The 18,819-nt window shown below is 44.6% G+C and overlaps 1 protein-coding gene across 1 annotated transcript in view; it reads right to left on the bottom strand.

Moving 5' to 3' along the window:
• The window catches only part of USP18 (ubiquitin specific peptidase 18), a 70,223-nt gene that overhangs the window by 37,655 nt on the left and 13,749 nt on the right, over positions 1 to 18,819 (bottom strand). The window contains exons 2-4 of the mRNA XM_030214904.1: positions 17,799 to 17,988; positions 7,974 to 8,070; positions 4,615 to 4,757 (exon numbers count right to left, since the gene is read on the bottom strand). Coding sequence (XP_030070764.1) covers positions 4,615 to 4,757; positions 7,974 to 8,070; positions 17,799 to 17,988 — 430 coding nt within the window. The remainder of the gene's footprint in view (positions 1 to 4,614; positions 4,758 to 7,973; positions 8,071 to 17,798; positions 17,989 to 18,819) is intronic.

Genomic DNA, 18,819 nt, shown 5'->3' with positions numbered 1-18,819 from the left:
GACATCAGGAAACAAAAGGATTTTAAAGCCTAAAAAAGACTTTTCTTTATTACGAAAGAACAGGCGGAAGATCCAGTTCTTATCTGGTAGTAGTGCTACGGTCGCTACCAAAGTAGCTGCCGTTGCAAGTTCAGAGTCAGTAGTTTCAAGCAAAAGAGAAATGTCTGTCGGCTTTTCAATTGACTGGTTCAATTCTTTCCTCCCCAGACATTTTAAATATTTCTCTAGATCCCTCCGTACAGGTATCCTTACAGCACCAATTCCCTTTTCAAAGGCCACCCATTATATTTGCTATCTGGGGATTATTGTGACATGGACACTCGAGGGCATATATAAGGACCACAATAGATGGGAGGGATTGAGCCTCTCCTGGCTTGCAAAGATCCAAGCTATTAAAATGATGATTCTGTCAAAGCTATTATATTTAATTTTGGCTCTGTCACTGCCTATTCCTACAAGATTCTTTGTTCAGCTTCGGAGAAAAACTTTCTCCTATATTTGGGAAAACACACCCTCCCTGGGTTCGCAAGACAATGTTATACCAACCTAAGATGAAGGGTGGGATGAGAGTCCCTGCTTTCAATTTATTATCAGACAGCCCACCTTTGAGTATTGGCAGAATTGCTACATAGTCTAACCAAAATATGGCTTAAATCATAACAAGAATGGCTGGGCATTTTGCCACTTTGGGCTTTATTATGGCTTCCCAACATAATTTATTAGAGAATGTTAAAAAAAAGTCTCTTTGGGGGTGGGCCATCCCCTCATGACCTGGTATAAAATTCAAACTAAATTCTTCCCAGATAGAAGCTATTTTCTACATACGGCTATTCGCTATGCACCAGGTTTCATCCTGGGGATTTTGCACACTGGGTCATATATGAGAAAAGGAAGAAGTCCTTCCTTTTTCTGGGCTACCACCATATCAGGAAAATGATAAAGGGGATGGGACAAACTTCCATATGAGGAAAGGCTAAACTGGATAGCGTTCTTCAGCTTGGAGAGGAGACGGCTGAGGGGAGATTTGATAAAGGTCTATAAAATACTGAGTGGAGTAGAACAGGTAGATGTGAATCACATGTTTACTCTTTCCAAAAATACTAGGACTAGAGGTCACACAATGAAGCTACTAACTAGCAAATTTAAAACAAATTGGCAAAAATACTTCTTCACTCAGCGAGTAATTAAACTCTGGAATGCATTGCCAGAGGATGTGGTAAAAGTGGTTAGCTTAGCAGGGTTTAAAAAAAAGGTTTGGATAATTTCTTAAAAGAAAAGTCCATAAGCCATTATTTGGATGGACTTGGGAAAATCCATTGCTTATTTCAAGGATAAGCAGCATAAAATCTGTTTTATTGTTCTGGGATCTTGTCAGGTACTTGTGACCCGGATTGGCCATTGTTGGAAACAGGATATTGGGCTTGATGGATCTTCGGTCTGTCCCAGTATGGCAACTCTTATGTTCTTGTTGAGGATGGGATGGGGAGAACACTGTTCTTGGTTCTATGTTATGCTAGCTTTTATGGATCCTGGAGTTTAACTTTTGCTTATTGATTTGATGTATTATTCGTGAATGAAAATAAAAATTTCAGAAATGCAAAAAAAAAAATTGTTGGGAGGGTTGGCATGGGCAGTGAATGAGCATGCAAGAACTATCCAGCTAGTGTGTTCTGATTAGCACATGCTAACTGGATAACATGGAGTTAATGCTGGAATGCTTAGTACCACCTACATAGGAGACGGGAAGTGCTCCCACATTCATTTTTTGCAGGCCCCATGAGCTAATGATAAAATTAGCAAGGGACCTGTAAAAGTAATTTTAGAAAGAACCCTAATAAAATGCCTGTGTTGAATCTGGACAGTGCTTGGGAAAATCCCGCATTAAGATATGCTAAGCCCAGATTCTAACACCCTTTAGTAAAAGGACTCCAAAATTATCTAAGTGGTTTACATCAGAAAAATAATATTAACTGGGAAAAAAGTAAACAGGAGGCCTAAATTACATTAATCATATAATAGGGAAAGGGAATGGGACTTATATACTGCCTTTCTGTGGCTTTTCCAACTACATTCAAAGCAGTTTACATATTATATACAGGTACTTATTTGTACCTGGGACAATGGATGGTTAAGTGACTTGCCCAGAGTCACAAGGAGCTGCAGTGGGAATTGAACCCAGTTCCCCAGAATCAGAGTCTGCTGCACTAACCACTAGGCTACTCCTCCACCAGGAAGGGCAAGAGGGATGATCTTTACCAACACAGGCTATGCAGAAGAGAACTATAGGGACCTTTTTACTAAGCTGCTTAGGCGCTTACGTGCGCCCAACACGCATCAATTTGGAGTTACCACCCACCTACCTTATGGCCCATGTGGTAATTTCATTTTTGATGAGCGTCCGCTACATGCTTCAGAAAATATATTTTATTTTCTGGTGTGTGGCGAAAATTGGGAGGTATCTCCGACTTGACGCACATAGGCAATTACCGCACGGTTGACGCGAGAGACCTTACCACTAAGTCAATGGCTGGTGGTAAGGTCTCAGACCCAAAATGGATGCGTGCCAATTTTATTTTGCTGCACATCCATTTTCGGCAAAAATTTTTAAAAGGCCTTTTTTACAGGTGCGCTGAAAATGGATCTGCGTGCTCTCAAGACACACGCCTACACTAGCACAGGCCATTTTCAGTGCACCTTAGTAAAAGGACCGCACAGTCTTTTCCTTCTCTGTAGTACGTCTCAACAAGACTGACTGTCTTCTTCGACTGGGTGACCAAACAGTTGGATGTGGGAGGGGCACTTGATGTGGTATACTTGGATTTCAGCAAAGCCTTTGACACAGTTCCGCACAGGCGACTGATAAATAAATTGAGTGCCCTTGGTGTGGGACCTAGAGTAACTGATTGGGTAAAAAATTGGTTGAATGGTAGGAGACAGAGGATGGTGGTAAATGGAGCTTGCTCTGTAGAAAAGGATGTTGTTAGTGGAGTAGCACAGGGCTCGGTCCTAGGGCCGGCTCTTTTTAACGTGTTTGTGAGCGATATTGCGGAAGGGCTGTCTGGTAAGGTTTGTCTCTTTGCAGATGATACTAAACTCTGCAACAGGGTGGACACCCTGGAGGATGTGAATGACATGAGGAAGGACCTAGAGAAGCTAGAAGAATGGACCGATATTTGGCAACTAAGGTTTAATCCCCAAAAATGCAGGGTCATGCACTTGGGTCGCAAAAATCCGAGGGAACCGTACAGTATAGGGGGTGTAGTGCTCCAGTGTGCGAAGGAAGAGCGGGACTTGGGGGTGATTGTGTCTGACGACCTTAAAGTTTTCAAACAGGTAGAAAAAGCGATGGCGAAAGCCAGAAGGATGCTTGGGTGCATAAAGAGAGGCATGACCAGCAGGAAAAAGGAAGTGATAGTGCCGTTGTATAAGTCTCTGGTGAGGCCTCATTTGAAGTACTGCTTGCAGTTCTAGAGACCGCACCTACGGAAAGATATAAACAGGATGGAGTCGGTCCAGAGGGCGGCTACGAAATTAGAAAGCGGTCTTGAATGCAAAAATTATAGGGACAGGCTTAAGAACCTCAACGTGTATACGCTGGAAGAGAGGAGGGAGAGAGGAGACATGACAGAAACGTTTAAATATCTCAAGGGCATTTATGTACAGGAAGAGAGCCTTTTTCAAATGAAGGCGAGCTCTGGAATGAGGGGGCATATGATAAAGTTAAGAGGAAATAGGCTTAGGGGTAACCTAAGGAAGTATTATTTCACAGAAAGGGTGGTGGAGGCGTGGAATGGCCTCCCGGTGGAGGGGTGGAGTCGAGGACTGTTCCAGAATTTAAAAAGGCATGGGCTAAGCATGTGGGATCGCTTAGGAACAGGAAGAATTAGGGGTTACAGAGGATGGGCAGACTGGATGGGTCATATGGCCTTTATCTGCCGTCATGTTTCTATGTTCATTATATTCAATCACAACGTATAGGCAGAAGATGACCACCCACACAGAGCAGGCCAAAAAAGGTAATTCCAGTTTTAACAAGACAATCTTCCAGACCAACATATAAATGTTTTAAAGACTTTCAAATGAAATCGAAGGGAAAAGTCTAATTTTATGCTGAAGTGTTTTAGAGGAACTCAAGGTGGAAAACTGCATTTATAAAAAATCACGTAATAAAGAGATTTCACTAAGCTGATGTACTAAGCTGGAACAACATGGGCAATCTGTGAACTTTTGAACACGATTTACCATATGAGAACAGGTAACGAGCTGATTTAGATAATTATGCAGCTCACTGCCTAATTTTACAGAGATGCCGCAATACATTTCATGATGGTTAAATAAAAGCACAAACAGAATACAGTGCATTAGTTTCAATGAATAAGCTGATATATGGCATTTTACCATTTTAGCATGCTTAAATATGTTTGGCACTGGTTGGCACATCTCCCTTTTTTAGAGAGGAGAAGCCCATAATATTGCCAAGGTAATCCTTTGGTTCTTTATTCCTATAAATACCATAGAACAAAATCAAAGCCCCTTGTATTTTCACCTGTAGTCTTTGATTACACTACAGTGACCCACGATAGATCACGCAATATCAGTTTTCCTAAACCTTACATTTCATGTTGTTTTTCTGCAGACACTGAATGAATCTGTATGGATGGACTGCTTTTTCTCTGCTCCCCTGCATCTGTTCAAACAGCCTTTGCAGCTGGTAAGGCACATTCTCCTCCACCTCAGTGGCTTCTGGTACAGCGATTCTAAAGTCATGAGAAAGAATCAGAACAGTGAGCAAAAAATACAAATACGTTATAAAGAGCTGGTGAAGCTAAAGTGCATGAGGTCAAAACGCTGCTCCAGAGAGCCATTTATCCAGCTCAGGAATTCTGCAGACTTGGGGCCTATGGTTACAGATGCTGTACCTCATAGGAGAAGGATCTTCAACAGCCCATCGCATTACATAAGTACATAAGTGTTGCCATACTGGGACAGACCAAAGGTCCATCAAGCCCAGCATCCTGTTTCCAACAGTGGCCAATGCAGGTCACAAATACCTGGCAAGGTCCCAAAAAAGTACAAAACATTCTATATTGCTTATCCCAGAAATAGTGGATTTTCCCCAAGTCCATTTAGTAATGGTCTATGGACTTTTCCTTTAGGAAGCCGTCCAAACCTTTTTTAAACTTCGCATTCTCTGGTAATGAATTTCTTAGTAAGAGCTATGGACTGGGAAACAGAACAACCAGGGTTCAAATCCAGCTTCTCCCACTGGTATTCCTTGTGATCTTGGACAAGTCACTTAGGGGGTCTTTTACTAAGCCGCGGTAGAAATCAGCTTGAGGTAAACGCCAAGACGCCCATAGGAATATAATTGGCGCCTCAGCATTTACTGTCAGCTGATTTCTACTGTGAGATAAAAACGCTACCACAGCTTAGTAAAAATCCCTCTTAGGGATTCTTTTACTAAAGTGCACTGAAATCGGCTAAACGAATTTTAACGTGGAACTTTCCTGTGCCTTAAGCCCAGTTTAACGCAGCACTTAATAGGGCTTAAAAAAAATTTGTAGGTCCTGCACTAATGTTCCCATTAGTGTGCAAGACCGGCAAAAAATTAATGCAAGTACATTTACTGCCTCAGATTTAGGAGGTGTAAAGTGCTCTTGCAATAAGTCTGCGTTATCCATTTGGCGCACACTAATTAGAATGCCCTCTCTGCCCATGACACGCCCCCTCAAAAAATATATTTTTTAAAAAGTCAACATGCGATTAGCACACGAAAACAGTGAAATTACCACAAAATGCTTTAACATGTTTTGCGTTGTCTTTTTTCATGTGCTAACCACACCTTGGAGCTTAACGCCTTTTGGTAAAAAGGCCCCTTTATCTACCATTGCCTCAGGTTTCCAAGCTCTTTGGGGTAGAGCCTTACTGTACCTGAAGTTTTTTTAGGATCCAAAGTATCAAATTTCTCTCCTGGCATCAATTCATAAATTGGTGAGAGAAAAGCTGTCACAGGGCCCATCTTCTAATAAAAAATTTAGGGGTCCTTTTACAAAGGTGTGGTAAAAACTGGCCTTACTGCATGCACCCTCACACAGATCTGTCCCATGTGAAAAGGTCATTTTTAGTGTTGCTGTAAAATGGCCTATTTTCTATTTATTTTTGTATTAATGGCCATGTGCTAATGTTGCCATTACCCAGAATACCTCACACAATATTGAATCCTGTTAAACTATCTGTGTTATTGTGAGGTTCTTCCACGCGTTCCATGTTTGGAGCCGTGAGAGCCACTGAGGTCTTTTCCCTCGAACTACAAAGCTTTTTGGTAATACATTACTAATAATAATAAAAAAATGAACTATGCCTAAATTCTAATGCGCATAGTTCAAAAGGGCGTGGCTACGGCAGGGAAGTGGGCGTTTTGTGGGCGTTCCAAAATTTACATGCATAGTTACAGAATATGGCCCAGTTTGTGTAAATCTATGTGCAGGGATTATATGCCATATTTTCGCTGGTGTAAATGGACTCGCATAGTTTTAGGAGCTGGAATATAAACTAAGCAAATTCTTCATACCGCACCTAAACCTAGGCGCCATTTATAGAATACACTTAGGCGGAAATGTTTACCACATGGAGTTTTTAGGCACCCTATATAGGCCGATGATCATAAGCAAACGCAGGTGCTTGAGGCTGTTAGCGCCATACTAGCACCCGCGTTTGCTACCACCCCATGATCTGAGCCCCCAAGCACGTGAAACAACGCACTTGTGGACTCTGAACGCAAATAGCATGCAAATGCATGCAAAACAGGGCACTTAGCACAAGTAGCATGCAAATGCATGCTAAACCTAGTCATCCTCAAAGATCAGCGATAAGCACGCCAAAGATTGGCTCGCTTGCCACGGCAAACCCTACACCAGCTTGGAGCTGGCATTAGGGTTTGTAGACCATTGGGGAGGAATGGTGAGCCCTGTCCAGCATGCATTTGCATGCTAGCAGGCCCCCATTCCCCCCAATGAAGCAACCCTGCAGGAGCCCCAACCTGATCCCCGGTCCCCCAGACCCCGCCAACACAGGATCTGGGGGGGGCTGGAGATCCAGTGGGTCTCCAGCCCCCCAACCCCCCCCCCAGCATCCCTCAGATATCCCTGGTGGCCCAGTGCGCTGCAGGTCAATCCTCCCAACCTGGTGGTCTAGTGGCCCTTCCTCACCCCTCTACCTTCAGTTGGAAAAGGGAAGTGGTCTACCTCCTCTTCAATCAGTGTCACCTGGAAAACGGCGGCACCCAGCCCAGGGCATCCTGGGATGCATAGGGCGGGGCTTCACAAACTCCCTTATATGGTGTGAAGCACCGCCCAGCGCATCCCAGGATGCCCTGGCCAGGGCTGGGCACCACCATTTTCCAGGCAGTGCTGGACCTCCAGCCCCCGTTTTGCTTGGCTCAGGGGTAGTTAGGGTCTGGTGGTCCCATGAACCTCCAGCCCAGCCCAGCCCAGACCTGTCAAACAAGTGCAGGATTGTCAAGTGCGGGAGGATTCTCCGTACTTCTACCCTATGATCTGAGAGAATTGCATGCTTAAATTTGCATGCAATTATCTTAGATCATAGGTGTGGTAAAGCCCCATGCTGTTCCAGTGCTATTTTTAGAGCGCTGTTTGGAACAGCGCGGGGCTTTTGACAATCTGTCCATTAGTGTGCAGTAATGTAGAAGATCTAACTGATTAGCACAGGAATGCCCACTCTCCACCCCTGACACACCCCATAAAAAAAGGACATTTTTTTTAAGGTCACAGTCAGCGCGTGCACATTTCAAAGTTACAGCAGGATGCCTGAGTATGTCCCATGGTACCTGTTTTTTCTTCTAAAGTAGCTTAGTAAAAGGACTCTTTAATGCTGTTGTGCAGTAAAGGGTGCTGTACCTTTGAAATTAATTCACATTTTCTAACCCAGTTTTCCATTGTGGTGTACTCTCTTACTCTTGTATTATGTCGGTGAAGTCCTTGTTCATATAGAATGTTTGCAGCAGGGAGTTCAGGCAACAGGTCAATCTGATATTATACAACCCAATGGCTCCTGCAGTAACAAAAAAGAAAAAAAAACAATCGAGAGAACTTCAATGAAGACGTGCAAAAAGACAAAATTCCACATGGAATTTAGAGCTTGTTTTGCATATGGATGTGGTTTTACAAAGGTGAAATACAAAAAATATGCAGTCCCACTAGCAAGAGGCAAGCTATAAGGTAAATGTGAAAACCTTTCTGTAAATTGGCTTTGTAGTATATAGTGTTTATACAATCTGCCTGCCCACCTAATTATTTTCTTCATGACAAGGTTCTCACTACACGGTGAGTGTTATTTTTGGAAAGCAAGAGTCACTCAAAGAAACTCATTTACCCTTTGATCTTCAAATGATAGAATCTGGCAATGGCAAGATGGGCAAGCACTTTTTCCTTATATAGGAAAACTGTCTGTGAAGGAGATTAACGATGGTGCATGTGTTTGCCATTATTTAAGTAATACTGAATTCTTTATGAGATTAGCAAATTTCAGTTGTGTTCTTTTCTTGGAAAGGAAATCAGAAAGATTGAAAAAGGCACATGAGAACTATAACACAGCACATGCAGAGATGAGCATTATCCATCAGTGTAGTTTGTCTATTTCCTTTGGGGGTGGAGGCATAAGAAAAGGAAGTCATATTGGCAGTGTGGGAAAGGGAACCAATTCAGCATTCGCACCCACAACATTTGGGGGTGCTGCCCCCCCCCCAAACTACGCCTATAGTATTACATAAGAACATAACAATAGCCACACTGGGTCAGACCAATGGTCCATCTAGCCCAGTATCCTGCTTCCAACAGAATCCCAAATAGTAGCGAGAGTCATTCTACTGATCCCAGGGACAAGCAGTGGCTTTCCCCATCTCTATTTAGGAACTTGTCCAATCCTTTTTAAAACCCTGATACTCTAATGAGTTCCAGAGCTTAACTATTCATTGAGTGTATTCGTTGAGTGAAAACATATTTCCTCCTGTTCATTTTAAAAGTAGTTGACAAAGAAAATAGAAGAACAGGAACCCTAACAATCACACAGAAATGTCAAACATAGCAAAGGTGACAAAAATGTAAAAGCTAGACAATGTCCAAAATAAAAGTAGTTTATTAAAACGTCCAATGACTTCACACGAGCCATGTTTCAGCCTCAGAAGTCTAAAAATGACAAAAACAAACTGATTTCAGAAAAAGAAATTCACATATATACATTAACCACAACTTGATATAAAAAATAATAAATATCAAATGGGTGACAATTACAGTCAAAACACCTATATACATGCATTATGCATATAAGAGGTATCATATGATCAGTACAGAATAAAAAATCAAGTTATGTCATTAAAATTACCATATGGGCGGATCACGTGACGCCATGCTGGAGAGCGGCTGCAATTGAGAGACTCTCCGGCTTCTGACCTCTCTCCCCCCGAGATCCAGCTCGAGATCGGACCCCCTCAATGACAGCAATCAGAAGGGGAACAGGAGCAGATCCCTTGATCTATAAACTCCAGCTGTTGTGCTGAGGAATGGCGTCTAAAACAGCCCAGAAAGACAAGCTGCGGCACAAGCCGACAGATCCCAAAATGGCCGCCTCACAAAGTAGTGCAGGCCCCACAGTTGCCTCGACCTGGGTCTCAGAAATTACAGCCGAGATGACTACAGTGTTGGAGGAGCTATTGGAGAGGTGACTTACGCCGATTGATACGAAGCTGGAAAAATTACAAGCGCTTATGGAGGACCTGACGAGTGAATGCGTAGCCTTCCAGACAAGGACCAGTGAAGTCAAAGACCAGGTAACGGAAGTAGAGGGAGCACAGACTGCGCTCCAAAAGACTGTAGAGACACTGGAACAAAAACTGGAGGACCTTGAGAACCGGTCCCGGAGGAACAACTTGCGGCTGGTGGGCTTCCCTGAACGGCCAGGGAAAAAAGACTTAACATCCACTATGGAACACTGGCTGACAGAGCAAATAAAGTTTCCGACCGACATGGGGCCCTTAAGAGTGGAACGGGCACACCGCCTAGGAGTTCGCCGTGATAATGACTCCCGGCCACGTGTGGTAATCCTGAAGGTGTTAAACTTTGCGCACAAGCAATGGATTCTGCAAACATCCAGGGCAAACGGAGCCCTAACTTTTGAAAACAAATGAATTCTATGTTTTCAGGATTACTCGGCGGGAGTGGCCGAGAAAAGAAGGGCCTTCTCACCGATCTGCACTAAACTATTTGAAATGAAGAAGCGCTTTGCCCTGATATACCCAGCGATTTTTAAGATAACCAACAATGAATCAACATGTAACTTCGCGACGGCAGAGGAGGCGAAGGAATATGTTGCCCAGATGGAGAAGGAGGCGCGGAGTAGCCCGAGCAGAGACTCGCCGGACTGAGCATATGGGCGATGCCTAGCACACAGTCTATAGAGGAGGGTGGAACAGAGGAGATCATTGATCCAGCTCTAGTAGACTCCACAACCTGTGGAAGAGACTGAGTGAAAACACTGATAGTTTCATAGAAGTTTATCAGGTTTGAGTTGGATGTGGGGTTTGTAAATGGGGGACGAGTATAAAAGGGGAGGGTAAGGAAATGTATGAACATGCGACGGGAAGGTTTAAGAGGAATCGGGGCGCAGGATGGCATGTGGAAACAAGGGAGCACTTTATAATATGTTCAGCATGCTTAAGTGTGACTTTGCTTTACCCTCTTCCCCCTCCACCATCGGGCCATACTGCAAGACATGCAGGGAGAAGGGACACAGATACGGCTGGGGGGAATACAGACGAGGGGGAGAGAGGTTGGAGGGCGTCATTACGTGATGATTCCCTTCCAGGGGACGGTCACGGGAGGGAGGAGATGGGGAAGAGGGGAGGGAGGAGTGGATGGAAGGGCAGGGGGGAAGGGAGAGGGAGCTGGATAAAGAATTCACACAAGGAGGGCTCAAGGAGGGAGCTTGGAACAGGGAACAAGGAGGTATAGGAACACTGATAAGAGGAACTAGAGGTAGGATAGAAAGTCTTGTTCGGGAGGGTATTGGCTGGGATGCCCCCTGGGTACTGTTGGAAGCTGGGGAAGCTTGGACATTAGTCAACGCTAAATTTACAATATATGGTTAAATTGGTTACATGGAGCGTGGGAGGGATTAACTCTCCAATAAAAAGGTCCAAAATACTGCAACAGCTACAGAGACATAGAATAGATATAGCATTGTTGCAAGAAACACACCTTAATAAAGAGGAGCATTCTAAGCTGCGAACATGGTGGGTGCAGGACTGTATAGCCGCAGAAGCGCATGGGAAAAAAGGGGGAGTGGCGGTGTTAATTCGTAAATGAGTGGCGGCAGAGGTTAGACCCCTGTTGTTAGATCCTGGAGGGAGATATGTACTTGTAGAGCTGGAGCTGGCTGGACAAAAGATGGTGATATGCAATGTATATGCACCCAATTATTATGATAAAAAATTTTACAATGGGGTGATAGACCAGCTGTTGATACACTCTAGGTCACCATTGATAGTTGGTGGGGATTTCAACACAGTATGGGAGCCAACCCTAGACTGCTCACAAGGGCAGAGGAGGGATACAATGGCGTCTAATCGGGGACTGAAAAGATAGGGGCAGATGTTAGACCTGATAGACATCTGGAGAACGCTTCACCCCACAGAGCAGGATTACACACATCACTCCCGAGCTCATGCGTCGCAAGCCAGAATAGACTATCTCCTTACCACAACAGATCTGTTGGGGAAGGTCATCAAAGCAAATATAGGGCCGCATATGATTTCCGACCATGCGTGGGTATTCCTCGAGTGGGACATGCCCCAAAGGAACCATAAACAAAATCCCTGGCAGTTTCCGCTAGAGCTGTTTAAAGATCGGGTGTTCGGAGAAAAGCTCCAGGAACGTTGGGAGGATTATCAGTCTCTAAACAAGGAACACGGGGACGACCCCTTTCTGTTTTGGGATGCTGCAAAAGTGGTACTCCGGGGCGAAATCATTAGTTATACATACCATGTAAGAGCGGCCCGTAACAGAGAAATACTAAGATTCGCCAGCTGTATGGAAGAACACACACGGCCGAACACCGCAAAAGGCTCCTGGAGCTGCAAGTCACTCTCAATGAGCTATTACATCAGTGGGCGGCGAAATTGCAAATTTATTATCAATACAAGCTACACCGCTTTGGAAACAAGGCGGGGCGGCTCCTAGCTTGTTTGGTCAGACCCAGGGAGAGTAAAGGAAGGGTCCTACAAACGCGGGATAGCCATGGGAAGGTGGTGAGGAAGGATGAGGAAATTGGGGAGGTTTTTGCTCGGTTCTATGAACATCTATATGCAGAACCCATTGATCAAGGTCTGCTGGGATCCCTTTACTTAGACACATTTAATTTGCCTGTATTAACCCAGAGGGATAAAGATAAGCTGAATCAGCCAATTCAGGAAGAAGAAGTGGCAATGGTAATACAAAGTGGGAAATTACTTAAGGCACCAGGCCCAGATGGGCTGCGCATGGAATTTTATAAACTCCTGAGAGAGAAAATTACGCCCTGCCTCACCAGGTATTTAACAAGATGGTAGAAACAGAGAGTCTGCCGAGAGGTGTCTTAACGGCACAAATTATAGTTATTCCTAAACTGGGTAGGAACCTATTATCACCGGAGTCATTCCGGCTGATCTCACTGTTAAATGTGGAAATGAAATTACTAGCAAAGATAATGGCTAATCGCATGGCGAAAGTACTACCAAAATTGATACACGAGGCACAAGTAGGCTTTGTAAAAGGGAGGGTAATAACTAAGAATCTGAGAAGAATCCTGGGAGCTTTAGAGATGCGAAAAAGGAGAAATACCCCTTCTCTACTTATTAGCTTTGACGCAGAAAAAGCATTCGATAGAGTGCACTGGGAGTTCCTGTTCGCCACACTGGAACGATATGGATTTGTGGGACACTTTATGTCAGCAGTTAGAGCATTATATCACGAACCGTGGGCAACAATCCAGGCCAATGGGATGGAGTCAGAGGCTTTCCCGATACGACGAGGCACAAGACAGGGGTGTCCGCTATCCCCATTATTATTTGTACTAACACTGGACCCCCTGATTCATACCATAATTGATAACCCATTGATTAAGGGGATGCCAAGAGGTAAACATAACTTCAAGGTAGCCGCATTTGCGGATGACCTTCTGGTAATGATTACAGATCCGCGGGAGTCTCTTTCCACTCTGATGGAAACTCTGGAGGAATATGGAGATTATACAGGTTTCAAGCTAAACCTCTCGAAGTCGGAGGCGCTGGCCTCCTCTGAGGAGGTAGCACAGCTGTGGGGCCAGGAGTTCCCTCTGAGCTGGACGGCGGGATCCTTCAAATATCTAGGGATTAGATTGTCAATGGACATAAAAAACTTATATGCCCTTAATATAAACAGACTAATAGATGAAACGTGGAAACAATTAGAAAAATGGGTAGGCCTGCCACTGTCTTTGAGAGGGAGAATAAACCTAACTCTGAACTGAAGCTGGACCGGGACTGGGATTTGGACTGGAACTCAGAAGGCTCCACAAAAACTGCACATAAGCCCTGAACTTGGGACTACCACAACGCTTTCTTTCAGCGACAGCTTCAGGAGTAACCCGCAGGGCTGGATCTGAGAGAAGTTTGTAGCGGTAGTCCATCAGCATGATAGAAGGATCAATAGCAGAAACTGGGTTTATAAGGAACCCAAGCCCACAGAAATGCTTTCTCTCTGCTGCAGCTTCAGGAGTATTCTTCAAGGCTGGATCAGAACAAAGTTTATCACGGTCATTCTGGAGTGTCATAAACCCATCAAGATCAGAAACTGGGTCGAGACTGAAATCCGATTGCCAACAGAGGAAAAAGTCATGGGCTGGACACCCAGCTGGAAGGTTGATTTTGCCGAGCTCATGGCCTTTGCAATCTGTCTCAGACTCTTGGACACTGGAATAATGTAAGCCCTTGGGCTACTGTTGAGGAGCGGCAGCAGCAGACAAAATCCCCCAACCAGGACTGGACAAACGAGCAAGGATGGAGCTGGAATCTGGAACGGACTTGGCTTGGCTGGAACCAAATGCTGGAATGGACTTGGTTTGGCTGGCCTGGAACCAAATGCTGGAACGGACTTGACTGGAATAACAGGACTGGAGCAAACGGACTTCACCTGCGCTGACCACTGTTCCTCAGAGGTTGAGCTCCTAGGTGTGGGCGGCCTGCAGGCCTTACAACGCAGGCAGCCACAGAGAAAGATACACAGACAAGCAAAAGAGCAATGGCTGAAGGCTGACAGGCAGCCACAGAGAAGGATACACAGACAAGCAAAAGAGCAATGGCTGAAGGCTGACAGGCAGCCACAAAGAAGGATAAAAGCAGTAGTGCTTAAGAGCTTAACTGCACACAGACTAAACAAGGCAAGGCATACAGGCAAGAAACAAAGCAAGGCAGAAGTGCTACATAGCACACCAACTAACCTCGAGACCTTTGGCGTTGCAAAGGCAAACTAGAGAGTTCACAGCTGGTTAATAAAGGCAATCTCACAGCTGAGATCACCAGTAAGGGTGAGGCATAGTACCAAAACTCCCAAGCAAGGCTGGAAGGCTGGAAGATCCAGACCGGACTGGAATGACTTCTGGAACATGCTCGGGAAACAGGAACAAGACAGTCCATAGCAACCACAGGGTCCGGCCACCAGGGGGCAAAGTGAGCACAGACATGGAAAATAGTCAAAATCGTGACAGCTGCTTAGAAATTGACATGGATAATTTGCAACCTTTGTTTCATTCTTCCCTTAAAACACTCCTGGCTTTTTGTTCACCTTTGTTGAAACTTCTCTACTGGGATTCCCTAAATGTTCTGTTTTAATAGTATTCTTCAAGGATACGTCACTCCAAACCATGTGCTCCTGAGTGACTGTCAGCTTCCTCCCCCCCCCCCCCCCCCCCCCCCCAATTCTAATCTAAAAGCTGCTTTATTTTCTTTTTAAATGCTGGTGCCAGCCTGGTTTCATCCCAGTTAAGGTAGAATCCATCCTTTCAGAATAGGCTCCCCTTCCTCAGAATGTTGCCCAGTTCTTAACAAATCTAAATCCCTCCTCCCTACACCATTGTCTCATCCATGCACTGAGCTTCAGAGATGTGACTGCCTTTTGGTGCATGGGAGCACTTCTGAAAATGCTACCCTGGAGGTTCTGGATTTTAGCTTTCTACCTAAGAGCCTAAATTTGGGTTCCAGAACCTCCCTCCCACATTTTCCTATGTCGCTGGTACTCACATGTACCAAAACAGTCGGTTTCTCCACAGCACTGCCTAAAATCTTATCTAGGTGACATGTGAGGTCCTGCTTGCCTTTGCACCAAGCAGGCAAGTAAAAGAGCGATCCTCAAGTCCACCATCCATTCAGCTATCTACATGCCTAATGATTGAATCTCCAACTAATACAGCTGACCTAACCCTTCCCTCCTACACATTCTTGGTATGAGAGGATATTGCATCCCCTGGGGGGCAGATCCTGATTACAGGATCACTTCCTGCGTCTCCAAGGTGATGCTCTCCCTTCAAGTGAACTTTCTCCTCCATAGCAGGGGCGTATCTGCGTGGGGCCACAGGGGCCTGGGCCCCCGCAGATTTCACCCTGGCCCCCCTCTCGCCGTCAACCCTCCCCCGCTGCTTACCTTTGCTGGTGGGGGGCCCAACCCCCGCCAGCCGAGGTCCGCTTCCTCCTGCCTTTAAAAATATTTCTTCCGCTGGCGGGGGACCCCAGCCCCCGCCAGCCGACCCAAAGTCTTTATATTTCTTCTTCGTCCAACTTCTCCGTGGCCATGCTGTAAGTAACGCTGTTGATTGAATCCAGTTCGGAGTCTGACCTGACGTCGCAGCACTTCTTACCAGGTGTGTGTGTGTCGGGGGGGGGGGGGGGGGGGGGGAGTCAGTTTCAACACTGGGTAGAATGAGCGGCTCTTACCACTGGAGATGTGCGGAGAGTGGAGGGTGGACAGTTTCCAAGTTTTGCTCAGCTGCAGCAAAGTTGGCATATTCCAGCTACCCATTATTTTCAGTATTTACAATTAAGACATTATTATAACACCTTATGTACTGGCCATGGTGTAGGTTGGGAGGAGGGGAGTCTTACTTTACATCTTGATACCGCACCAACTGAGCTGAATAGGTTAGCTTTTTGGTACAAATTAGGCAGAGATATACGTGGAGACAAAACTTTCCAGCTATTGGCCTCTGCATGGTCCAAAGACCTTAAAATGGACAAAGCGGTAGAGGCGGGGGCCGTTTTTCCCACGTGCCAGGGCCCTTTTTACCGCAGAGGGTAAAAAGCCCCTGAAAATAAAGTGGTCATGCGTTAAGATTATTCTTACCACATGGTCATGTAGCGGGGAGCACTTACTGCCACCCACTGAGGTGGTGGTAAAGGCTCCCGCGGTATCCCGGTGGTAACCGATTAGTGCCATGGTAAAAATAACAAAACTATTTTCTGGCGTGCTGGAAATGGTGTGCACTCGAGACGGGACTACCACTGGCGGCCACGTTGGGCCAGCGGTAGTTCCGGGTTGCCATGAAGGGCCCCTCAATTTAAGATATTACACAGAATATACATGACTAGAAAAAGGGGGGCCTGCTTAGGTCTGTGGACAGATCATCTTTGCATTGGATGTCATGCATTGCAGGGATGCCCAGAATATGGAACAGTCTTTGCTTTATTGGAAAAAACTCTCTAAACATCTTTAGAATGGAACTACCAAGCTCTTCTTTTTGAGGACGAACAGATTTTTGTTGATCAGAATCTCCCCATAAAGCAAGCATAGTCATCCTGTTGGTTAAGAAACCTATACTATAGTTTTGGGTTTCCCATACTCCTCCTCCTTTCCAGAGTTGGGTCTCCAGATTAACTGATGTTACAGCTTTTGAATTATGAACGTACCATTCTAAATCAAATGGGTGAATGCATGAATTATAAGTTGCTGTGGAATCGATTACTCCATCACATTTTTGTACTACCCAAACCACTTTAACAACTTTACACACATTATTCCTTACCCTGTTTCTACTTTTCTTGCTGTCCCTCATAGGGTTTGCACAGCCGTGTATCAATCTCTTGCATGGATGCGGTGGATCGATGTGTTTGTTTCTAGTTTGGTTGAGCATTTTATAAGGCTTGCGAAAAGTTCCATGTTGTGCACATTATGAATGGGTAAATGGTTGCCTAGGACTGTACCTAGCATTAGTTGTTTGCATCTGCTCGTTTTTTTTTTTTTATTTCATATACTGGTGACCATTCAGTTACACGTGTTACACCTTAATAAACAGAGTTAAAAAAAAAAGAATAGTCCCTTAACTGAGCCTATGAAACTGTAATTGAGACTTTAAATGCTATTCCTTAACTGTTTACCTTTCCCCAAGTTTAAAAGCAATTTCATAGCAAATAATTTACCAGTGAAGTTCTGTCCTGTTCTGGAAGTCCCCTCACAGCACCTCTTCTGGACAGAGAATAACTGAAAGTCTGGCTTACTTATGTGCCTATGCTGCTTTCATGACTCACACTGCAATCAGTGTATCAACAGGGCCCTTTTCAACTTTCCTCTTTAATCAGTTACTGTGGCATGATTAACAGATAACTGAACACTATTGCAGTGTTTCTTACTTCCTAACAGGAAGACCCTTTGTAAAAGATTTTCTGTAAAAGTAACTTTCTCTAGCAAATAATTTGAAATAGAAATACACAAGTATGACCCTACCATTTTTAAAGTCACCAGAACTATAGAGCCATTGTGAGGAGTTGTTGTTCTCCTGAGTATCATATCTCTGCTTTTCCATGACCAATTCTGTCTCTTCAGATTTATGGATTTTGTTGAACTCTTCTCCTGAGACTCTCCTGCCCATTGTCATCATTCTGTACTTCACCGGTACCAAGGGCATAAGCTTACTATTTTATTCCTGCTATACAAGACAAATTGTGTATTAAGAGACAACGCACACATTGCAAACAGTATTATTTGTACAGATATTTAATAGGGATGGGCGTTTGTTGGGAACGACATGAGAAATATCAATGACAAATCCCATGTCATTTCATGTTGTCAAATAAAAATGAGCAGAAAAAAACATAACATTTCTAGGTTGTTTTTTTCATCTCTTGTCAATAGTATGCATTTTATTTAAAGCATACACATTCTTGAAAGAATGCAATCTTCCTGAAGAGTGTGCATTCTTGTTTCTGGAAGAGTGCACTATCTTGCCCAAAAAAATTCTGAACAAAATGAACATTCCCACAAATGACATAGGGAACATGGAATGAAAATTTTCTGATTGCACATTCCTAATATTTAAATACATATCGCCTATGCCCTGCGACAACAAAGATGTTTGCAGTGTCTCCGCACTCCCCCCCACCCTCCACATGTCCACCTCCTCTGAAGTCTCCCTTGTGGAACAAGAACTATTGCTTTGGAGCCAGTATAAACCTCCCCATGCAACTTTTGCTAACTTTCCATGCACCTTTCCACTGCAGCTCTTCGTGACCCTGGGCAAGTCACCTAACCCTCCATTGCCTCTAGTAAAAAACTTAGGGGCCCTTTTACTAAGCTGCGTAAGCATCTATGTACGCCCAATGCACACCAAAATGGAGTTACCACCCAACTACCGCGTGGCTCTTGCGGTAATTTCATTTTTGGCGTACGTCCAATACCCGTGTCCGAAAAATTATTTTTGGACGTGCGTACTGGGTGCGCGCCAAGTGGCATTTGGCGCGCATATGTC

This window comes from Microcaecilia unicolor, chromosome 9, assembly GCF_901765095.1.
Source record: "Microcaecilia unicolor chromosome 9, aMicUni1.1, whole genome shotgun sequence".
NCBI classification, from domain to species: Eukaryota; Metazoa; Chordata; class Amphibia; order Gymnophiona; family Siphonopidae; genus Microcaecilia; species Microcaecilia unicolor.
The sequence above is the reverse complement of the archived record's forward strand: the minus strand, read 5'-3'. Positions and strand labels throughout refer to the sequence as shown.